This window comes from Tasmannia lanceolata, unplaced genomic scaffold (assembly GCF_043159265.1).
Source record: "Tasmannia lanceolata isolate RefF3 unplaced genomic scaffold, GAP_Taslan_0.1 ptg000012l, whole genome shotgun sequence".
NCBI lineage: Eukaryota > Viridiplantae > Streptophyta > Magnoliopsida > Canellales > Winteraceae > Tasmannia > Tasmannia lanceolata.
Genome location: NW_027518689.1, coordinates 31,151,281 through 31,175,815, shown reverse-complemented (window position 1 = coordinate 31,175,815; position 24,535 = coordinate 31,151,281). Strand labels below are relative to the sequence as shown.

The window sequence follows — 24,535 nt, the reverse complement described above, 5'->3', positions numbered from 1 at the left end:
AATGATTTTTGCCTTATGTTGATGTGTTTTATTTTGTGATCTGCTGGGATGAATTCTGAAATATTTTCACATGTTAGACTTCAGAGATTTTTTCACAAAATCTATGAGAAGACAATTTCATTTTCTGAGCAGAAGTTTTGATTTAATGTTAAGTGAATTAAAATTTTTTTTTTTTAACTTTTGTTTTGCATATTCCAATTAGTTTGACTAATTAATTACTTAAGAATTAACATGAAAATGTTCATATTTGTAAAGATTGGCTTTTAAATTAAGCAGTATTGGTGATTGAAACTTTTGAATCTTGTAATTTGACAATGAATTCTTTAGAATGCAATTAGCTACTGAAGAGTTAATTTTGGTTAATTTTAGGGAAAATAATCAACATACATATGGACCTACTGCCATGAGCATGGTTATCATTATGTTAGTAATCTGATTGTTTGGTGCACAATTTAGTATTTTTATTCCTTTATTTTTGTAAAACTTGACTACTTTGGTGGTTCTAAATGGACGTAAAATTTGTTGAGCAAAAATGTATGTAAAATTTGTTTTACGTCCGTTTTTACGCCTAGAGAAATGGAGCCTATATTGTAGTTGATTAGGAACTGATTATTTGGTGTTTAAGGAGTACTTTGAACTATTAGTTGGTCTTTTAGGAGTTTTATAGGATTAGGTCTCTTAGTTATCAAGTAGTTTTATTTGGTTTAAAATCTGCCCCTTTAACGGTTTCTGTGAGAATGGTTCACTGCTTGAGGATAAATTCACCCCGTTAATGTTTTTCTTTGCCTTTAAAACTTAACAAATAACGTTAAAGCAGGGATTTTATCCGTCAGAGGGGGGAATATCAGTCCCCAGAATTTGTTTTCAGAAATTGTGTTTTTGTACACAAACGAAGATTGATCCTTCCCTCGAAGTGGATCAGAGGCTGATCTTCCCTCTAAGGATATCAAATCCATTGCAAACCGACCCGGGTTCTTAACACTGGATTAAACTTAATAACTTGCTAAATGAGAGAGCCCATCTATAACTTCATACCCTAGGTTTCTCTTCTTGTATTCATGCTGGATCACTCTAAAACTATAGTTGTTTATAGGTCATAGTGCAATGAAACTATTAGTGCAAGGGGAGAGAAGGCCTAGGGCTGCTTCCTATCATGTTCTGAGCTAAACATCAAGCATAAATTTGAGGGGAAGGCCAAAAATCAAAATTCTAGTTACAACTTACAACTATCTCTGTCTCATGGTCAAATAAAAAAGCATAAGAAAACAGAAACTTGGATATCTCACAACAAAATACATTGTAGCGCAAACAATCTACATATTATTCTTGTTTCGTTTCAAGAACCACTAGAAACACCGACATAGACTACTCTTACTCTATTTTAACAACCCTCCTATAAGATTTGGAGCTGCTTTATAGGTAAAGCATTCTCATTCTCAAAACCCCTTTCTTTGAACCTTCTCCAACCAAGGGCTTCACACCAATTGCAAGCATTCTGTTCTTTTCAAAACCCTGCTGCAATGTTAATGGCATTGTGTCCTCTGTTCTCCTCGGCATTGACATTTTAGGCCATGCTTATCTCATAAATTTTTTATCTAGAAAAACCCAATTTAGGCATGGTGTCCTCTGTTCTCCTCGGCATTAACATTTTAGGCCATGCTTTTCTCATGAAGTTCTTATTCACAAAAACACCCATTTTAGGCCATGTGTCATGCCACGCCCCAAACTCCACCCTAGGGCGTAGGACGAGGCAACGCCGTACACGTAAGATAAATCCCACAAGCATACAAGGCTATAAAACAATAACAGAAATAAATCTGGCATTCCATAACTAAAATATCAAACTCTCAAATAATGTGTACCCAACATAGTCAAATCAAATCTCAACTCTCCCATGAATCAAAATAAATAAATACAGACGTAGTCTTATACATTTGTTTACCAATACTTACTGTCTGAAATAAAAGCAATAAGCTAAATAAAATCTCCAAGCTCCTATGGTTTCGAAACTAAGCTTCTTCTTCCTCGTCCACCTCACGAGGATCAAACTTCAAAAATATTATTATAATCACAGTCAGCTGAAAAGCTCAGTACATAATAACGCACTACAAAAGTGTGATCAAACATGCTTCAATAAGGAAGGCCAATTTATGAACAACATGGGTGCAAGCTACCCAACGCATGGCTAATCATAAGAGCAATAGCTACAAGTAAAATCTGTAAACGATATCTCATAATCTCACAACGAATAGAGTCACAGGTTCTGAGGTCACAGAAGGGAATTCATATAGGTAAGATACCACCCCGAGATCATCGACTTTGTCCAAAAATCAAGTTATTTTTACCTCGATTGTCAACGGGTCAAAAAAGCGTGTTATTGCTTGCACCAACCACCCATGGTGTCGGAACTAGTTCCTAGGTTCACATATCTGTCGACGGGGTTAGCATATAGACCTACCTACGGGCCCCAAAAGCCAACATACTATCCCTTTTGGTGTAGGCCCAAAAGTTCACGTATACCTATGCCTCTCAAAAGGTGTCCAAAATTCTAATAGGCCAAAAGGAGGTGTTCAAACTTCGAAGTGAGTGTTTCACATGAGTTCTACAATGGATTCATATAGTAGAGGATGTCAGTCCAAAGGTTCATAGTTCTAAGCATGGTTTAAAATTTCGGTTTCGGTACCGGTTTCGGACCCTAACAGTTGAAATCTGGTACAACAAAGAAAATAATATTTTATTCAATATGAAATTTCGGTTGAAATTTCAGTGGAATATTATATTAATTTAGAAAAAACAGGTTTTTTGGGTGAAATTTCGGAAAAATCAAAATTTTGACCGAAATAAAATACCGTTTCGGTTTTTGGTGATTTCGTTGTCAGTCTCCACCGAAATCCGAAATTCGGTCGAAACTTAAAACCATGGTTCTGAGGAGATTGCGAAGGTTTTCACAAAAGTTCTAAGTTAGGAGAGATACATCCAATGAGGACATCAAATAGCAAGATTTCATAGAGTTTAATCAATGAAAATAGTTAAACATGCAAACCTAAATAAGATCTAAAGTTTATCAATGGCTACATAGATTCAGAAAGTTCTGAATTCACAATCAACAATGACATAGTGTTCAATCGCAGCACTAAGGTAGTACGAAATTACGTTCCTTAATGACAAAAATTTTTCCTTTTCATAATCACCTTAGTTACCTACAATCAAAAGTATGAATATTCTCCATGAGTTTCATCATAATTTCACTCGTAGTGACACAAGACACGCTTCGGTGCCCATTCGGAAAAGAATCGGTAAACCGTCCTATGGTTCTTTTTAGTATTTTGGAATTATCATCATTATAAAGTTTTCAAAACTTTTTAAAATTATTTTTAACAGAAAGAACGCGTTTCTGGCATGTCCGTAGAGTACAAGAGCTTCAAAAACGAACGAGAAACAAAGAAGTTAATAATTTCCAATGTTTAAACTGCCGGGGGAAAAATTGTCGTGGAGGACGTCCGGGAACTTTGCCGGACGTTCGGAAACCTTTCAGTTTGCCCAACTACACACAGTCGGACGATTGCCATTTTTTATCGGAAGTTCGCCCCTGTACGGACCCAGTTATTCTCAAAACGCGATTGTTCACCCCCTTTTACACTAAAACGGCCATAACTCATTCGTTTGAACTTCAAATCGTGTGTATGTCGGATTCGTTGGACTCGTATCGACAAGAGGAATCCATAGAACCCAATTTCACACTCTGAAGTTCTCAGATTTAATTACCAAATGTAATATATGCTTTTAGGGCATAATCCAAACCTAGATTCTTAGAGTTTCAAAAATAAATTCTTAGTTTTTTAGGGATCCATAAATTATCCCTAAATTCTTATATAATTCTTTACACCAAACATAGTCATCTAAATCATAATAACAAGTCTTATTAGATCCTAGTTTTAGGGTTCTTTTTATTCATCTAACCAATAAAGATCATAAGTCTTATCTCAATCAATGATCTGTCTTTTCAAATCGCGCTCTTCTTCTCCTTCTCCACGCAAATCTCCTCTTAGGGCTAGAATAAACAGTTTAGAGTTTCTTAATGGATGTACAATTCTCCTTAAGAGACTATTTATAGACTTTTCTAAAGAAGCCCTAATTCTAATTTAACTCTTGATGACAAAAATACCCTTAGTTCACAAGAGGGGACGAATTTTAAAGGGAAGGCAAAATTGGGTATTTACACCATGCTTATCTCATCAATAGGGAAATGATTTCAGCGCTCCAATTTTTTGATAAACATGTGCTCCCATGTTTGTCATGTAGTATTTATAGGGCTGTCAGACGAGTATTACTGTTCTCAAAAAGCTCTTAAAGCCCTTTAAACACTATAGGACAAACATGGGACCGCATATTTATCAAAACATGGGAGCGTTGAAATTATTTCCTAATCTACAAAAACCCAATTTAGGCAATGCTTATCTCATAATTTTTTTTATCCATAATGGTCCAAGATCTATTTTAAAGCTTCAATGATGCATGAGGTTGTTTTGCCTCTGTTGCTACCAAGTGCATCCCCTAGAAATCAACCTTAAGACTTTATTAAGTGCTGAGATTAATCTCACTGAAAACTCATTTTTAAATCTCAGTAATCCAAGAAAACGTGGAGGTCCGGGTTTTACCCGACCTGAGGTCCGGGCTATGCACTTAGGCGCGACAGAGGTGAAACGATCACTGCTAGGGCTGCAACTAGAGCCGGGTTTTACCCGACCTGCATCGACCCGACCCGAAAATAGCCTGGGTTGGGTTCAGGTTTCATGGGTTTCGGGTCGAGCCGGGTTGAGCATTCAAAAGCCCGCATGAATCTCGGGTCGATCCGGGTTTGAAGGGGCCCAACCCGACCCGACCCGACCCGAGTTACATAAGTTATAGTATGTACATTTTTTTCTATTGTTAGTTAAAAGTTAAAAGTGAAAACCCACTCACCCACTGTTATTGTATGTGAGTGTAATTTCTGCTTCTATGAGTTGAGTTGATTCAAGTGTTTGATTGTAATTACAACATTGTTTGATTCAAGTATAATTTGAGTGTAATTACATCATTGTTTGATTCAAGTGAACTGTGAGTGTAATTTCTACTTCTATGAGTTGAGTTGCCTTGCCAAACAAGAATTTTCCTTAAAAAATTGCGTCAACGTTGAAAAACCCGACCCGAGATTTATCATGGGTAGGGCCGGGTTTGGAAATCGTGAGTTTTCCGAAAAAAAAACCCAACTCGACCCGACCCGACCCGACCCGAGATATTTCTCGGGTAGGGTTGGGTTCTCCAAAACCCGACCCGCCCGACCCGAGTTGCAGCCCTAATCACTGCATAGTAAGCTTAGATAAGCTATGAGAGCCTCGGCAAAGGATGTGGAAATCAAAATTTTTGGTTTGATTTGATTTCTGGTGCTGTTCTCCACAAATACCAGATTTTGGGTTGATTTGGTGATTGACGATCAGTATTGGCAATCAGACAATATGGCCCTGATTGTCGAAAATTTTGGGGGAGATCTGATGGTCAAATCGGCTGCCCCCTGGGCCCCACGAATTGAAGAAAGAAATTTTTTTTGAGAAAACTCTTCCAATGATCCTCTTGAGGGAGGGTGGCACGTCTCAATCACTCCATACAATGATATGTCAACCATTGATGGACGAATCAACGGATCCGATCACATGCACATCATATGGGGTGACATTGTTTTCTTAGCACTATCCTTATTTTTTATTTCTCATCCCTATGGGTGCGTTTGGATACCAAGAATCAAGAATGGATATGGAAATCAAATTCCATTCCGATTCCATTTCCCAATATAAAGGGAATTTGGATTCCAATTCTTGTGTTTGGTTACCCATTATAATGAAGAATCGTTATTACGAAGCATTTTAAGAAAAAATAGCAGGTTTAGGGTTTCACTTAGCATTTGCTAGAGAGAGAGATTTTCTTCATTAAATCATGGAGATTTTTTCTCCCTAATTTTATCAACCAAATCGAGTTATTTTGTGTTGGGAATCAGAATACCACCTACCTAGGGCGGTATCAAAATCCACCCAAGATTCCACCTAAAATTCTGGCTAGGCATTCCCTTTGCACCGAGTAAAATCACCCAAACGCAAGAATCGTAGGGATAAAATCAAACACCGATTATTCAATTCCGATGTGTAATGTGATACAGGATGCTTTCACATTTCTCTAGAAGCAACTTTTCTATGTAGTGGACCATTTCTTTGACTTTTTTTATATTTGTTACCCTGATTGCCCCTAAATTTAAAAATAATATTCTAATATTCTCAAGGACATTTTGGTCATTCCACCTGTCATGTTCGTATTGGCATCTGTGTATGGTAAAGACGCGTTCAACGGTAGTTCATCATAGCTTCTTCATCTACAAGGATTAGGGTTTGGGTGAAAGAAAAGAAAAGTACGTTTCCGCGTCTTCTATTTCTTCAATCAGGTTCTACCGTTCGATTCAGGTACGAGAATCTCTGTGCTAATCTTCTCTATTTGTCCTCTCATTTACGTTATTGAATCCCTAAAAAAATGAATAAAAAACCCTCTTGAATGAATTAGGGTTTCCACCTAAGATTAGGGTTCGATCTCGATCTGTTTTTTTAGTTTTAATTTTATCATGTAATCTTTGTTTTATGTTTGCAATCGGTGTGATTTGGTTGAGATCTGTTCTCTATAGTTTAGTAGATCTTGGATTTCTATGATAATTTTTATGAGAATAAAACCCTATCCTCTTGTTTTGTTTTTTGTATGATAGATGGTTAGAAATTTAGTCCATTCAGACAGGATTTATAATACGATTACTATTGGGAGAATTTGAGAATATCTAACTTTCGAAACTTTAGGACACGAAAAAAGATAACTTGAACCAACCCTGTTCAATTTTTATTTAGAGGGACCTCCAATTTATGATGATATCATTCCAAATTAACCATAATCGTACCATTTCCCTCTTCTGTATCTTCTGCGTCTTCCACTTCTGTCTCCTCCGGTTCGGTGTCATTTTCCATTTCAGTGTCTTCGTGGGTATCGGAATCGGAGTCTTGAGGATTAAACCTGTCTAGTGGCCGGCACATTTTTCTGAAAAGAGGCGGCTTTAGTGCAGTTTGTTCCCTATGAGTGGAGCCAATAGAGCCCCTCTGTGGGCCTCCGTTGTTGCAAAAGGAGCAGTGGGTGCTCGTCCTAGATGGGCCAATGGGGCAAATTTGACTCCTCTTGGGGATCGGAAGAGTATTACAGCAGAAGGGATCTCTATAGCTTCTGGAGCCAATACGATACTGCTTGGCCCTGTATCTGATTCTTTGTTGGGAAATCGGTCCCACAAAGATGAGGGGGCGGAATGGTTTCCTGTAAAAAGCAAATTTGGGAGAAGAGTCGAAAGTGTATCCAAAGGAAGAAAGGATAGGGACCTGGGAGATTGGAGGTGTTGCAAATGTGCTTTCAGAAATTTCAGAAAGAGAGTCAGATGCTGGAAATGTAACAAGTTTTGGTCTACTTTGGATTTCAATTTCCGAGTGCTATAAGAAGTGATGGCGAGACGGGCGGTGAGAAGGATGCCTGTCTCTATTCCAAAAGAGCCTGAAGAAGGGAAATCTAGAGTGGAAAAATTACTTCCTGCTACTTCGGAAGGTATAGCTTTTAGTCTCGAAGTGGTTCCTTTGAAGTCTATTAGCAATGCAGATCTAGGCTTTTGGGGGAAGATGAGGGAGGGATGGGATGGTGATTTAGAGGTGATGGAGGCCTGGCTCTCTCGAAACAGTAATCTTGAGGTAGAGGTAGTGGTTTATAAAATTGCAAATCTAGAAATTCAAATCTCGATTCCCGCGGGCGCTAACAGATCTCAATTAATTAGGGATTGGTACCTTGCAAATAACTCTCCTCTTGAGGATCTGAAATTGTGGGATTCAAAATTTCCTAAGGCTGGGAATCCATACTGGTGGAAGATAGAAGGAGTACCGCCTGAAGCCTGGTGCGCAGACAATTTTCGTCGAATAGGGGGAAAAATAGGTAAGGTGGTGGATGTTGACTCGTCTTGCTTCGCGGGGTACGGTTATGAAGAGGGACGGTTGCTGATTTTGTCAGAAGGCATTCCTGGTAGAGAGCTATCCATACAAAGCTCTATTGATGGAGCTCTTAGATGGATTCTAGCTTCAAGAGAAAGAGATGAAGAAGAAGAGCATACAGTAAAAATCTCTGCAACTTCTGTGGTTGATCGGTTGGACAGGAATGACGAGAGGCGGGTCTCTTTTAATTCCGATAATGAAGGGATTTTTGAAGATGAAGTAGATGAAAATCCCATTAATGTAGATAAGGAAGTATTCAATGCCACTAAAGAAGATTCTCCCTCGGCGGTTGAGCCGGAGATTAATGTTAGGGAAGAAGGGGAGGCGGATCCGGAGGTTTTTTCGAATACAGACTATTGTGCGCTTCATGGGGCACAGGATAGCGTTGCAACAGCTGGCGGAAATTTTGAATTTCAAAAATCCGGTTCCCCAGAAGGCTACAGATGGAGGAGTCTGTGTGGTCCTGTCAGGGACGTCTTATCAGGGGAAGAGTCCTCTTTTCTGGTCAACAGTTTCAATGATATTATTTCAGCATTATCTCCTCCCTCTAATCGAGACGCATCTCGAGTCTCGTTGTTCGAGGTGTCAGAAGTGGGCCCTTTAGATTTTTCTGGACCAGAAGCTTTTTCAACAACAGGCCCTCTAGTTTCTTTACCTGTGGGCCCTAAAAGTCAAGAGGAGTCTTGGGCCTCTGTTTATCCTCTCATTTTTTATGGGCCTTCTGTTCGGTGTCAACCGGCGTGCGCAAATGGGCCTAATTTTCTCTATCCTTTTACCTTAGCAAAAGGCTCGAACCTATCCCAACCTCTTATTCTCGATAGTCCCTGGGATGAAACCTATGACTATCCAGCAGATCATTTCCAGTCACCCGTATATGGGGAGGTTTTTTCATATGCTTCTCCTTCTTCTTCCTTGTCGGGTTCCATAGCTTAGAGGTGTTTTCATGACTTAATTCTAGTGGGTGGTTCACGAAACAGTCTGAACTTCTAGATAGAGGAGGAGCTTGATGAGGAAGGCCTGAGGGGGAGTAGTCTGGTGGAGAATCGTTGCAAGCTTAGGAATCCAAATTCTATTTCTCCTGTTGGCAGTTCGTTCCTTCTTTGCTTTTTGGGTTACAAAAAGGTGATGATTGATTTTAGTGGTTTTGGAGGGCTGGTGAATTGTTTCTCTGGTGGTGCTAGGGAGCATCCTCTTCGTCTGCTCGTAAGGGTATCGCTTGGAAATTTCTCTCATCTCTCGTCTCTGAGATGGTGTAGCAAGGCGGTGCCTTTGTTACTGCCTTTCGTTTCAGTGCTTTCTCCTGTTTTATCGGAGAATGATTTTGGGTCTGGTTCTCATCAGGATGTGGTTGATTTGATGGTGGATCATACTTTGCAAATTAGTGCTCACCTGGGCTTAATTTTTATGGGTCCTGAAGAGGAATACAGATCTAGTATCAAGGAGGCCGAACTCAGGGAGGTTGGGGGTGTTATAAGTTCAAATACCCTTTCTGAAGCAAATTTGAAAAGGAAGGAAAGAGAGCTGGTAAGATTAAAATCTAATATCAATTATGACTCAGGGTTGCAAAGTAAAGGCCCTAAGTCTAAGAAAAAAGGAAGAGCTTTCGGTGCCAGGACGGGGAATATTTCTTCTGTTTAAGGTTGTTAATGAAGATCTTATCCTGGAATATTAATGGTTTGGAGTTACAGGAGAAAAGAATCCAAATTAAAGAATTCGTTAAAATATGGAAACCTGAAGTTGTGTGCCTTCAGGAAACAAAGTTGGCGCATATTAGTAGAATAGACATGAGAAGCATGGGGTTCAAAAATGAGTGAGATTTTGCGTTCTTAGCTTCTAAAGGAGCTTCGGGGGGCATTCTGGTGGCTTGGGACAAGGTTAAATGGGTCATTAAGGATGTATGGCGTGGAGTTTATTCTCTGTCAGTAGCTTTCCGAAAGTCGAATGACAATTCTGTTTGGTTATTCTCTGGAGTCTACGGTCCTACATTATCAGCTGAGAAGAGCCTTTTTTGGGAAGAATTGGCAAAGATGAGAAATCTCTGCTCTTACCCTTGGTGCATTGGGGGAGACTTCAATGAAATTTTAGAAATAGGGGATCGTTTAGGGTGTCAGCGAGTCAATTCTGGCATGAGAGATTTTTCTGACTTCATCGCGATCAATGAGCTGGTGGATCTACCGTTGGGCGGTCCATCTTTCACTTGGGCCAGAGGTTCGAACAAGAGTAGGCTGGACTGATTTTTACTTTCGGGAGAATGGTTGGCAATAATTCCGGAGGTCCATCAGAAAGCCCTAGCTCATTCAGTTTCTGATCACTGCCCTATTCTCTTAAATCCTAAAATGGAGTCGTGGGGTCCGGCTCCTTTTAGATTTGAGTTAGCATGGTTGGAAGACTCCTTTATGGAGGGCCGTCTAGCAAGTTGGTGGACTGATTGCGTCTTTGAAGGTCCAGCTGATGTAATCATTGGCAAAAAATTACGATTCCTTAAGTCAAAATTGAAAGAGTGGGCTAAGGAGAAGAAAGAGCTTGACCACGGCAGGAAGCGGATCCTTGAGGACAGAATGCTGGAGCTAAATGCCCTAGAAGAGTGTGGTCTGGCGTCGGACGAAGACTATGAGGATCGAGGAAGGTTAAGCCAAGAGCATAAAGGGCTGCTGCTGCTCGAAGAAATTTCTTGGCGTAAAAAATCCCGAGTCAAGTGGTTGTCTGAGGGCGATAAAAATACAGCCTACTTCCATGCCATGGCCAGTGCCCGCAGGAGAAGAAACTGAATTGAATCCTTAGTGGTGGAGGGGGTATGTGTGTCGGACAAGAAGATGATTGTTGCAGAAATTATTGACTTTTACAGGTCGTTGTACTTAGCCGACGGGAGGCTTCGTCCAATTCCTCAAGAGATACCGTTTGATAGTTTAAGCTTGGAGGAATCGGCTAGGCTGGAAACCCCTTTCTCTAAGGAGGAAATTAGGAAAGCATTGTTCTCTTTAGCAAAAGATAAAGCTCCTGGTCCAGATGGTTTCTGTTTGGCCTTTTTTCAACTATGTTGGGAAGCTGTTAAATCGGACTTACTAAAAAAATTTCATGAATTTTTTGAGGGAGCAGTTCTTGACAAAGGAACAGGTGCTACTTTTATTTCCCTAATTCCAAAGATCGAAGGGGCGTCAAAAGTTTTGGGTTTTCGTCCGATTAGTTTGGTGGGTAGCTTATACAAAGTCCTTGCCAAAGTTTTGGCGGATCGTCTCAAAGTGGTTTTACCATCAATTATTTCGGACTGTCAAAGCGCTTTCATAAGTAACAGACAAATTCTTAACTGCTCTTTGATAGCTAATGAAGCTATAGATTATTACCGAAGGACTAAGGAAGGAGGAATTCTCTGCAAGCTTGATATGGAGAAGGCCTATGACAGAGTGGATTGGGGAGCTCTAGATTATCTGATGGGTCGAATGGGCTTTGGTGGCCGTTGGAGATGGTGGATCCAAAATTGTTTAGCGTCTGCTTGGTTCTCTGTTCTGATCAACGGCTCTGCCAAAGGTTTCTTCAAATCGACTAGAGGTTTGAGGCAAGGGTACCCTTTGTCTCCTTTTCTTTTTGTGATTGTAGCAGAATCCCTTTGCAGATTGATGAAAAAAGGAAGCGTGCTGGGTCTCTTTGAAGGGTTTCTAATTGGCAATAATAGGGTAGAAGTATCGATTCTTCAATTCGCGGATGATACTCTCCTGTTTTGCCCTCCGGTTGTCTCCCAGATTCTAAATCTTAAAGCAATATTAAGATGTTACGAGATGGTCTCGGGTCAAAGATCTAATTTTGCGAAATCCAGGCTGTATGCGATCAACGTTCCCGCGTGTGACGCTTCCTCTTTTGCTGGTATTCTGGGTTGTGCCTTCGATTCTCTACCAGCCTCTTATCTTGGCCCTCCACTGGGAGTGAGAAGACCAAACAAAAATTTATGTATCCCCATTATTCAAAGAATTGAGCGGAGATTGGACACCTGGAAGCGTTGCTTGGTATCCAAAGGTGGTAGGTTGGTACTCATAAAGGCAGTTTTATCAAATATTCCGATATATTTTCTCTCTATTTTTAAATGTCCCGTGAGTGTTGCTCAGAGAATTGAGCAAATCCAGAGAAGATTTTTGTGGGGAGGATCGGGCTCTTCAAAAGGGATTTCCTTGGTAAAATGGAGTGAGGTTTGTCTCCCCATAAAAAATGGAGGATTGGGTCTTAGGAGGGTTCAAGGTTTTAACAAGGCTCTATTGGGAAAGTGGCTCTGGAGGTTTGGCGAAGAACAGTCTTCTTTGTGGGTTAGAGTTATTGGAAGTAAGTATGGGTTCTCGAATGGTCACTGGTGCTCTGCTGATAACTATAAATTTAAAGGTGTCTCGGTGTGGAGGGACATTTTGAAGGTGAAGGTTCTTTTTCAGAAAGGCGTTCGTTTCAAGGTCTATGTGGGGGACAGAATTCGGTTTTGGCTGGACCCTTGGTGCTCGGCTGTGTCTCTCAAGGAGCTTTTTCTGAGTTATTTATGGTGTCGTCTCAGAAAGGGGCATGGGTCAAGGACTGCTTTGAAAGAGTGAATGCGAAAGTGGTTTGGTCTTCTAAGTTTAGAAGAGCCTTTTTTGATAGAGAATTAAATTATCTTTAAGGATTCCTTTCTCTATTAGAAGCTTGCTACATCAAGAAATCGGGCGCAGATAAACGAGTTTGGAGTTGGAGTCCTTCTGGCTTATTTTCAGTTAAATCTTTTTACTGTCACATGATTTTTAGTATAGCGGAGCCTTTATCTTCCTCAGTATGGAAGTTCTTTTGTCCGCCTCGAGTTGCTTTCTTTGGGTGGTCAGTTTGCAGTGGTCGTATTCAGACAATGGACTTTTTGAGGAAGCGAGGAATGTGGTTGGTAGATTATTGTCCTCTTTGCTTATCTGCTGGCGAATCAATAGATCACCTTTTCATTCATTGCAAGGTACCTCGAGTCATTTGGGGTCTCATTTTCACTCGCTTTGGAGTCTGTTGGGTTCCATCCAAAACTATGGCCGACTTCATTAGGAGTTGGGAGTGGAATCCTTGGAGAAAGAAAGGCAGGATTCTCTGGAAGATGTGCCTTCTGGCTTCGTGGTGGTTCTTGTGGAAAGAAAGTAATGCGCGAGTCTTTGAAGGAGAGGCTAGGTCTCCCTATTGGATTTATGTAAAGCTGATAGCAGCTGTTATATCTTGGGCTCGGAGTCTCCCTTTGTTTCGTTTTGTTTCAGCTTTTGACCTTTGGGAAGGATGGGCAATCATCTGTAAGGAAGGGGTCAGCAAAGCGAAAATCATACAGTCTTGGATTCCTCCCTCACAGGGGCTAATGAAGCTTAACTTCAATGGCTCGTCTCTTGGTAACCCTGGGGAAGCAGGAATTGGGGGTCTATGTAGAAATGACAAGGGGGAAGTTCTTTGGGCTTACTCAGGACCTATCGAAGTAGCGGACTCGAATGAAGCAGAGGTCAGAGCCGTTCATAGCGGGATTAAATTTCTGGATAGTCAGGCTTTGACACATTTATAGTGGAAGGAGATTCCTTAAATGTAATTAGATGGCTTTCGGGTGAGGCGTCTCCTCCCTGGAAATTTTTGCCTTTTTTCCGAGGAGATTGAGGATCTGGTTCAGGGCTCTTCTATTGTGTTTGGCCATGTTCGGCGATCAGCCAATGCTGAAGCAGATTCTCTAGCCAGGGGAGGCGTTTTTAGGACAGTTTTAGAGTGCTTTGATTATCTTCCTCCTTGACTTATTGTAATTTTTCTCTATTTTTGTTTCTATCATTGTATCTATATCTTGTTCCTTGGAGTTGACCAACTCGGTCCTCTCCTTTTTCTATGAATGAAATTGCAGCCATCTTTCAAAAAAAAAACCCGCTATAAGATCATCGCCCAATCCCAATCTTTTACCGGTTAACTCTTGTTCTACGCTTGACTTTTCTTTGAATCAGTTAGCTTGGCTAAACCCATAACTGGTTTGTTGTAATGCACCCAAGACGCTCTCTCTTTCATTCGTCATTTTCTTCTTCCATTTTCAGCTGATGGTGTTTATTTATTTTTATTTGATATGCATGAATGTGTATGAAATGTGAGATATGATCAATGGAATTGTTTTCTTTGTGTTTAAATTTGGAGTTTTCTTTGTGCTAAATGCAAATTTCTTGTCTCTGAACAGTTCTATCAAAATGAGTCTTCCCCATGATGGGCACCGATCTTTCTTCCCTTTCGGTAATCCCTTCCGGATGATCCTTCCCAAGGGGTCTTATCTATCCCCGAAGCTTCTTGCCTTGTTAAATTCCTTCGAGGAGACCCTTGCAGAAAGTCTTAGAAAGCTCAAGCCGAAGGATAAGATGGATGTCCTTAGCTTATCATGGATGAGATTAGCAGTGGAATCTCTCTGTGAAACCCATAAAGATATCAAATCTCTAATTACCGATCTCCAGTTCCCTGTATCTGATTGGGATGAGAAATGGATTGACATGTACTTGGACAACAGCGTGAAGTTGCTTGATATTTGCATTTCTTTTAGTTCTGAGCTCTCCCAACTCAATCAAGGCCAGCTCCTGCTGCAGTGTGTCCTACACATTTTGGATTTCTCAAAAGATTTCCCATCCTTGGAAAATCTTGTGCGAGCTCGTTCTTCTCTTCATGATTGGATGCTGCAAATCAAGTCAAGGAATCGGAAGCTTGATAGCTTTTCTGATGCCTTACATGCCCTCACTGGAACTTGTCATTTCGCAAAGGTTAAGAATTCAGCAAAAGGAAGGGTTCTGATGCAAGCCATGTACGGAGTTGAGGTCAAGACTATATTTGTCTGTAGTGTCTTCATGTCAGCCTTCTCCGGCTCCAATAAGCATCTGATGGACTTGCATGTTTCTGAGAAGTTCTTGTGGTCTGAGGCCTTTAATGATTTGCAATTTTATGTGAATGGAGAGATTAAGAGGCAGTTTGTGCATGGAAGTGTCACAGTAGTGAAAGAGTTGGAAGCAGTCAATATATGTGTTGAGCAGTTATATGCTACAAGTGATGGTGTCGGCTGTGACGGGGAAGAAAATTTGCAAAAGTCTATTTTGAGTTTGGCTGAAAGCGCAGAGGGGTTTACTCAAGGTCTAGATCTTCTTTCAAAGCAAGTGGAGTGCTTCTTCCAGATTGTTTTGTCAGGGCGTGATGCTTTGCTTTGTAATCTTAGATTATCTAACCTAAAGCAAGAGAATAATGTAGAAGAGCTGGTTGTTTGATGGTTCTAGTGAAGGTGAAATTATTGTACTCTTTAATTGTTTCAGGTTTCTGGTTGGCGGGTGTTGGGGAGTTTCTCGAAATGATTGTGCCCCAATGCCAGACAACCTCTGGAGATTGTAAGGTGTGTATTGTATTAAAACGTATCAGTGTTGTGCATATATTTATTGAAATTTTAAAAGTGTGTTATACAATTTGTTGGCTCCCTCCTGTGATGATCCTTTTAACCTCTCAGGGTGGTTTTCCTTCTCTTATTTTGTTTTTCACTGATGAAGGAGATGGGGTTTGCAATCTCTTTCCAAGTTTTTTGTTAACTTTGTGCCTCGTGCTTTTAACATGAGGTGGTGAGGTTTCTGCTGGAATGGTTAGCCGTCTGCCAGGCGATGCCGCCTCCTTCAAGATCAATTACTCAAGTTTTAAGGTGACAATGGAGTTCTTTTTACTTTTTTGCATCTTTTAATTTGCATGTGTAAGAATTTGGACTGATTGGCATCTGTAGCTTGCAGAATCATTTCGGTGTTCCAAAGATATAGACATGCCAGTGTTTCCTTCCTTACACATGGCAGCAGTGGTATTCTTTTGGTGAAGCTTTTTCTTTCATCCACCACAATTGCAAGTTTTTCTGTCAGATATTGCAAATTCAAGCTTTTCTAATTCTTCCCTCATTTCTTTGTAGAATGTCTCTGATACTTCAAGGCCATTAGAATTCCTTTACTCAGTGTATTCCAAAATTGTGAATCCACTTACTTTTCTAAATCCGTGAGAATAGAAACAAAGATTTAGATTTTATGTGTTAGGGCACTCACATGATTGGTTTTAAAATCATACAAGTACAAAATCATGAGTTTCAGGATTTCTTTAGAGAGCAGAAATTTTGGAGTAAGAGCAACTTGATTTTATATTTCCTTCACCCGGTAAATGTGAATTCTAAAACTTCAAGTCCATTACATTTCTTTTTCTCTTAAAGGTTTGGTTATCACTTGATTTTCTAAAGCCACGACATGAAATCAGATCTTTACATTGTGTGTTTGGAAAACTCCCTTGGTAGCTGCTAAAATTGTAAAGTAGGCACGAAATCATGGATGACAGCGATTCAATCTTTTACACACCAGAGTTCAGCCCTATTCGCAGAGGCTAAACCTAGGGATTGATCAATGATAAAACATTTAAGCACAAAATTAAATTTTCAAAAAAAAAAAAAACAAAAAAACCTAGGGATTGTTGACTGAACGGAACCAAAGCATTGAGAAATTACCGCCATCTCTCTCTCTCTCTCAATAAAAGCAATGGCTATGAATGTGCTTACTTTTTATTTGAGTGGTCATTCTACTGTTATGTTTTCGGTTCAATGCGATAGATCTGTCAGTCAATTTTATGATTGTTTAATTTGCTGAAAACCAAATTCCTTCTGGCATGGATTATTGGAGGAATGTTTCAACCACCTTTTAAACTTCCTTTGACTCGCTAATCAACTCACTTTTACCGTGAGCAACTTTAATCCTAGGAAAATCATTGAATTGCTCCATGTTTGTTAGATATTTTTTCTTCTTTTTTTTTAAAGCATTATTAGATTGTTCTTCCAGTACGACATTTTCCTGTTAATTCGAGGGGAAGTTTTCTAATTGTTAGTTCTCAAGGAACCGTGATATTCTTGTCATCCACTGATAGGATAGATCTTTGGAAACTAGTAATTGAAGCTGGAATTGGACTCGAACTTGGAACTAGAATGTGTAGATAAGGATAGATCTTTGCAAACTAGGAATTGAAACTGAAACTAAAAAGTTTGCTCAAGGATAGATATTTGCATTATTGGAATTCAATTATAGAATTTGGGAGATTATAGTGACTGTGCCACTAGAATTGAACCTAGAATATGGAATTCAGATTGAAATTGAATGGGAAACTGAAATTGGCATTGAAGTTGGAATAGGAACTGCAATTGAAGTTGTTAAGATTTGAAAGTGAATTAGAAATGGGAATTGAAGTGAAGATTGCAATGGAAATTGAATTAAAATTGAAAATAAAGTTCAAATAGAAATTGAAACTAAAGTAGGAATAGATGTTGAAATAGAAATGTGAATTGAATTTGAAACCGAAACTGAAAACAACCAAAAATCTTGAACACTAATTAAATAATGATGCTGGAGTGGTCAATGCAATTAAGATAATGGTGCAAACGTGCTATCAATAATAAAGAAAAACTTGAGTAAACTTTTATTATTTTTATTAGAGATTTGCTAGCTTCCATCGCAGAAGGCATTTTGCGGATGGCCTTATGCATGTGAAACAGCCATGCTGGCTCACTTTTCAGCAGACTTTGTCTTCATTCATGATGTGGCTGCTCTCAGATGCAACAGGCCATCCACGTACTGCCTTCTGCGATGGACGCTAGCAAATCCCTTTTTCTTAACTTTTTTATAAGAACAACTAAGTTGGGTCTTTTTCCCTTTCTTTCAGGAGACGGGAATGGGGACCAACTTGAAACTAGAACTGGAAGTGACATTGAAGAATGGGAATTGAGGTACCATAGATTTCTGAATTTGCCATGGCCAGCTAAAACTTCATATATGCTGTGATCGAGATCGTTTGCTGGATCTTCCAAGAATTAATGAATGTCTCTATGGGGATCGGAGCATTTTTGCATCATGATCTAAAATAACTCAATCCAGCCCTTTGTTTAAGAGTTGGTTAGGTTGGAACTATTGGATTGTTGATTGTGCTAATAATATGAGTCATGACATTTAAAAAGAGACTCCATTGGTAATTCTGACAGACTGGGCGTTGTGCGTGTTAGAATTGGAATCTAGAACTGGGTGATTGAAAAGGCAGTTTCATGTTTAAGTAATGACTTCATTAGAGGAGTAAAAGGAAAAAAAGTAGAGTATTGAAATTCATTTGATGTTTTATTCAGCATTTACAGTTCGTAACTTCAATACCACTGCAATTTGAGTGCTTGTGTCTACTCTTTTGGAATCCAAGAAGATTGATCTTCTCCATTTTATTTAGGGAGCTGATATATTCTCCCCTTTCTATTCCGCAGACACCCATTTAACAGGCTAAATTTGGTTGCTAGTTACAATTAAAGAGTACTTAAAATGATGAAAATACACTCTTATGAAAACCCTTATTCCACCGCTATCGTGCACCGAAATCCGGAAGCAGCTTCTTAGTTAAAGTCTGCATGATTTTCCAACAATGAATGCAAGCTGATCCGTCATTAGAGAGTAATGTAGCTTCTGGTTTGGATGATAAGAAGCTGGGAAAGATAGAATTAGATCTAAGCAGGGGAGTCTTTGGTTACAGCAGCATTGTCTTAGATACTGCAAAATCATCAGTCTTTGCATTTCGAAGCTCCCTCAATCATCTTCCACCAAATCGGATCTCCCAGCTTAAGAAAACCAAATCCAAATCCTTTACGCCTGATTTCACCCTACAAAACCAGGAATGAAAACCCACCAAGCGATAAAAAAAACCCACCACCCCAAAATTCATTTCTACAAGACCAAAACCCTTCAAAAAAACCTCACCGAGAAAAGGAAACATGGGTCCGCGAGGGGAAGATCAGGGGAGGGTAGAGAAGAAGAGGTGATGCATTTTAAGGTGGGTGAGGGTGATAATTCATCTAAAGAATAAAAAACCACATGCCAGACTGGTTTTCTTTGAAAGGGGTTTGGGGATGCTGATAGAGGAAAATAATTGTGAGAGCGAGAGATGATGGTTAGGGGATTTTAGCAGGTCACATGGTGTAGAAACAGGTGTCCACAAAATAAGAAGGGGCGAGAAGGGGTGAATATATCATTTCTCTGCAACAACTTTTCTTTGAAATATGCCTGTGAAGTTGACATACTGGTGTCACAGAGATAGTTGGAATTAACTAAGGGCCTGTTTGGATACCCTCAGATTTTGTATTTGGATTTGGAATTGAGTTTTCAGTACAAAATGAATAAATCTATCTGCCAGCTCATGTTGAGGGAGAATGAGAGAGGGAAGGGGGTAGTTCCTGCTGCAGGGAGAGGTTGAGGAGCCAAGAGGGTGAAGGAAACTGCCAGATCTGTGGAGCTCCAATTCAGCTTATTTGGAAATCTAATTTTTTTCACTGTCACTCGGTGAATTGGAAATTCAAGGGGATCCAAATGTCAATTTTCAAAAAGGGCTGCAAATGTGAGAATTCCAAGGGCCCGTTTGGATGCCGAGAAGATTTTGATTTGGAATTCTCACATTTGCAGCCCTTTTTGCGTTGTGATTTGGATCCGGATCAAATTCTTTGATTTCCAAATTAGCGACTGACAATGAAAAAAAATCAGATTTCCAAATATGCTGTGGGAATAAGTAATTGGAAATCCATAAATCTGGCCGTTTCTTCACCCTCTTTGCTCCTCAGCCTCTCCCCTCCAGTAGGAATTACCCCCCTTCCCTCTCTGTCTCCCTCAACATTAGCTGGCGGATCTATTCATTTTGTATTCAAAACTCAATTCCAAATCCAAATACAAAATCTGAGGTATCCAAACGGGCCCTAAGTGTACTCATTTTTATTGCATCGTCAAAAGTATGTCACCACAAGACATTTGTTGCATCCGTTCCATAAGGGGTTGACATCTTGTGAAATGATAACACCTAGGCCCAGCAAGCTGTGCCCGGAATCTTAGTTGTGCGATGAAGCGTTGTATGGGGGCTTTGGTCGTATGTGAGACACATCGGGACCGGTACTAAGGCCAAAGACAGTACATCTTGGGTTGGGTTCCCATTTGCATTGCGAGTACGGATCGATACTGAGGATGAACCACCACTATGCCTCAACACCACCGTGTGTCTTGGGAGCAAGTCTTGCAGATTAGTCTATGGTGCATGCTTGCTCCTTTGATGACTAAGCCTTTGATTTTGAGTGATCGGGATTGTGATAATTTCAATGCCTCGTTCCATGATGGGCTTCAAGTCATCGAGCAGGAGATTGGACTTCGAGCATTTACTCCACTTGTTGGTATCCGAGGCTTTCAATATACTCTAATCGATATTGATAGAAACACAGCCAATTCTTCATGGCGTCGTCACGTTGATCCAGTTAAATAATACAGACTAATTCAATTCACTCTGTTTCATCGACTGAAACTGGCTCCTTATACTGCCTGCTCAATAAGAGCACCACAACATTGGCAGTGGACTTTAGTGCATATCCGTTGGGATGCATGCAAAGTTTGCTTTCAATATCCTCTAATCGATATTGATAGGAACATGACCAATTCTCCATGGCATGTCACATTAATCCAGTTAAATGACACTGACTAGTTCAATTCACTCTGTTTCATCTGACTGAAACTGCGTCCTTATACTGCCTGCTTCAGAAGAGTGCCACAACATTGCAAGCGGACTTGGTGCATAGTAGATTTCTTACAAACACAGGTTAAAAGAAAAGCAATGTATTCTTCATCTGTGATGGTACCTACCGACTGCTGATAGAGAATCGGGAACAAGTGGATTGTTTGTTAAACTTAAGGTAATATGTCTTCAACAATGTTAAATCCCGCAGAAAATTCCTCACCATGAGGAGGAAGACCAACTAAACCGGCTCCATCCAAAAGAGTAGGCTCATTGGGCCAACTTTGAAATGAAAAGAATTTGTTGTTGAAGACCAAAAGTGCAAGGCTGCACACAAGTACACAACAGATTTATTCATAGAGTTGCGAATTCTAGACAGCTTGGATGGCTCATAAATGCCAATATCTTTCCAAGAATTACCTCTCTCTTTGGTCAAACTACTGACCCATCTCCTCCAAGACTTACCAGCAAGAGGCCGCCTAGAACGTATAGGTCTAATTCCAATCCAACTAAGAGTGTCATCCGAACGATTTTGGATTAATAGTTTCTCTTCTATATTCTGTGGGAAGATTCCTTGAAACATTTCGAGAGAGACTCTCTTAGCAATGAGGCCCTAAAGTGGGGGAGATTGTACATGGAATAATAGATAAAACCTGTGTTAAACAGTGCTGAATCGCTTTCTTGTAATGGCCTGAGCTTACCCAAGCTATCAGTAGGGTCAGATACAGAAGACTCAATGACTCCCTTGGCTTCTAGGATTTCGATTTGGAAGACTTTGTTGTAGAAGAGGATGCCATGATCTAAAAAAGAAGAAGAAAACCTAGAGAAACTAAAGAAAGAAGACGATAAGTAGAATGTCTAGCAATTTGAGGCAATAAAAGATTTGGATCAGAAAAACCCTATATTTGGTTCGGTGAATGTGGAAGTCGAAGAAGCTGGAGAAAGAGGAAGACAATAACAGGACGGAAGTGATATATCTGCCCCTTTTGATTACTCGGGACACCCAGCACTAGTGTATCAATGACCGCAGAGGGGCTGATGTACTTCACGTCAGAAGGATTCAATGGGGATGATTGCCACGTACACTGGCCTGGGTGTCCCAAGTAATCAAAAGGGGCGCATATATCACTTCCCATAATAGAAGGATGTAAAGAGTTCCGAAAATGTGTAGATGATTGCGGCCGTATTTCTCGTCTTCCAAATTCATCTAGCAGGTTTTGTAGAGACGCTTTGAATCCAGTGGATACACGTATTTCAATCATACCACAAAAATTAAAATGCGAAACAACATAGTTGTTTGAATCTCATAAATTTTGAATTTCAAAAGACCAAGAAGACCGAGACAAATGTTAAAATAATATCAATTCGTTCTAAGGTGAAGATTAATATTTTTATCATTGACACATCTCCCCGACCGATATGTTAATTCGATCAAAGAAAGACATTCCATCAATTTCCTTCTGTCATTCGAACGAATGTGGGGACAATATTTACACCCGTTTTTCGAATTTGAGATCAGTCATGTATGACCAAGTCGACCGAGTCATTGGTTGACAACTTGTTAGTTGGAATCTAAATAGTTCCATAATAACGGTCAATTCTTCCAAAAGATGGAGGCAACAGTTATTTTCAAAGTTTAAAATTCAAAATAGAAGTTGGCGATTGTAGCCAATTCCCTCTCAAAGAAATGGAGCAACTGCAAGTGGTTACAATAGAAATCTATGAGAAAGGGGCGGGTGAATCATAGGAAGAGGTCCCAAAACCACAATCAAACAAACATATCTTAATTTATCGAAGAATGATAGATGCAAGGGAGCCCTTGCATAAAGAGCTAAAAAGGACCCTTGATTGGTTCCACATCATTGAGCGTAACCGTTTAAAATCAGTTGAAAAAGTAAATTCGTTTACACTTATTGACGTGGAACCAGTCAGGGGCCCTTCTACGGCTCTTTATGCAAGGGCTCTCCTGCATCTATCATTGCTCTAATTTATCTTTGCATTTACATTTCCGCTTTGTACTTATTTTTTATTATTGTAGTTTCAATTCAAAAATTGAAGATTGGGCAAAAATGGATTCATCGCTTCCAATGACCATTTCTTTTGAATTCTTTATTCATTGCGCCGGCATTTGTTTGTGTTATTTTATTTAAAACTTAATCTTTATTTCCATTGATCTCTTGTCGTTTGGATTCCGCATGCATCGACATTAAAACGAGTCGTTCACATTATGCGAGTATCAACATTAACATCCACCAATTTACACCGCGTCATTTAAAAGTCCTCTAAAAAAGTGGTGTGTTCTCTTCTTCTCATTCGCCTCAAATATAATCCCACTGGATGAAGATCATTGTTCTCTAAAATTGTATTTAGGGCAATTACTTAACAAATTGGCACAATTACTTTAGAAATTGGCACGCCTGCTCATTCACCGTAAATCACACACCACTCGCACCGCGAGTGGTCATCAACTCGATCAACTCCGATCGGGGATCACAAAAATCGCCCGATCTAATTGAGAACTGGACCCAATTATGTGAGCTTTAATTTTAAATATTTTAATAATTTGATATTCGATTAAAGTAAGAACAAACTAAAATGGGTGGAAGTAACTAAATTTAAGGGTCCACTTTTGAAAAGTATTATTTTTTCGTCTGGCTAAAATAATATTGCCAACCATGTGGTGTGCGCCACTTGATTTCTCTTCTTCTAGACGCATCCCATCACGTTATTCACCTACTTTCCAAATACTCAAACATCTTCATCATTTGTTTGTTTGTGAGTTTCTAAACAAAAATTATAATGCAGAGGTGCTAAGAATGCGTGTTATTTTTCTAAAATAAAATGCAACAATATAGTTAGTTTACATTTAGGGCAGTTTGGATACGCTGATTTTAGAATCTGGGATTTCTTCAAAATTGTAGCTAAGAGACAAGAGAAGAAGCAGACCGGCAGTCGTTTTTTACTCCTCGCCCTTCTTTCCGACAACAAGTGAGTAGCAAATCCTCTCATATTTCTAAGTTTTAGAAATCTCATGATGCAGGAGAGATTTTTAAAACCTGAATTTCTCACTAAAAATTCAAGAAACGCTGTGAGGACAGCATACAGCTGCTTGATCATGAACCTTATTTTACACTGTTTTCAAACTAAAAACCTGGATTCGAAACAGAGTAGTTAGCTATTGGAAATTGAAAGCGGGCCCAACTAAACGGATGATCTCACAATCCAAGTTTCCAAATAAAGCTACCCAATAAATCAACGTTCCGTCCAAATAAGTCTGTTGATCGGACGGACAGGATCCTATTATGATGGGACCATATATAGAGTATAGACTGATTATCGACCGAAAAGCCTTTTCTAGAACTTATAGGGGTGGCAACGGGGCGGGTCGGGGCCGGATGTTGGGGTCCCCTTACCCTTCCCCTTTGCGGGGAATTTTCCCCCTCCCCTTCCCCTTCCCCTCTGCGGGGATGGTGGGGAATCCCCCTCCCCTCCCCGCGGGGAATATCTAATCCCCTTCCCCTTCCCCTTCCCCTTCCCCTTCCCCTCCACGCATCCTTCGGGGACAAAATCCCCGCCCCGCCCCCTCTTTGGAACCCAACCAAACCAGCAAACAGAGCTTCTTTCTTCTACGTCCATTACAGACAATATTGTGATGAATGCTATGATTCTATTCATGTGATCAACAAACAGATGGACAAAATCAGAAATGCATGGATGAGACAACAAACATAAATAACAACAGGACCTCATCTTTCAGCAATTTTCTGCATAAATTATGGAATGATAAATAGGAAATGAGCACCAGGATTACCTTCATTAACAGGCAGCCAATGTGCAAAAAGTAACTATTTCAGTAGTCACAATGAACTTTAAAAGTCCATAAGTGGGCGCTCACACAC

The 24,535-nt window shown here is 39.9% G+C and overlaps 2 protein-coding genes and 1 non-coding gene across 8 annotated transcripts; all 3 read left to right on the top strand.

Moving 5' to 3' along the window:
* Positions 1-37: 37 nt before the first annotated feature.
* On the top strand, positions 38-135 carry LOC143889036 (small nucleolar RNA R64/Z200 family). The gene has a single exon (XR_013254661.1). It is a non-coding gene; the product is annotated as a small nucleolar RNA R64/Z200 family (small nucleolar RNA).
* A 6,195-nt stretch (positions 136-6,330) lies between these two features.
* On the top strand, positions 6,331-18,283 carry LOC143887828 (protein BPS1, chloroplastic-like). Of its 6 annotated transcripts, none has more exons than XM_077392025.1 (6): positions 6,331-6,488; positions 14,263-15,194; positions 15,371-15,447; positions 15,599-15,744; positions 15,830-15,894; positions 17,781-18,283. In XM_077392025.1, exons 2-4 carry the CDS (start codon positions 14,273-14,275, stop codon positions 15,635-15,637), a joined length of 1,038 nt encoding a protein of 345 aa, XP_077248140.1. In that variant the 5' UTR covers positions 6,331-6,488; positions 14,263-14,272; the 3' UTR covers positions 15,638-15,744; positions 15,830-15,894; positions 17,781-18,283. The 6 variants fall into 6 exon arrangements, with proteins under 6 accessions (XP_077248140.1, XP_077248142.1, XP_077248139.1 ...); XM_077392027.1 differs by having other exon boundaries at positions 15,830-15,905; XM_077392024.1 differs by having other exon boundaries at positions 15,823-15,894.
* LOC143888720 (uncharacterized) lies at positions 10,424-10,855 on the top strand. Its single transcript, XM_077393142.1, has one exon. It carries the CDS (start codon positions 10,424-10,426, stop codon positions 10,853-10,855), a length of 432 nt encoding a protein of 143 aa, XP_077249257.1.
* Positions 18,284-24,535: the final 6,252 nt, after the last annotated feature.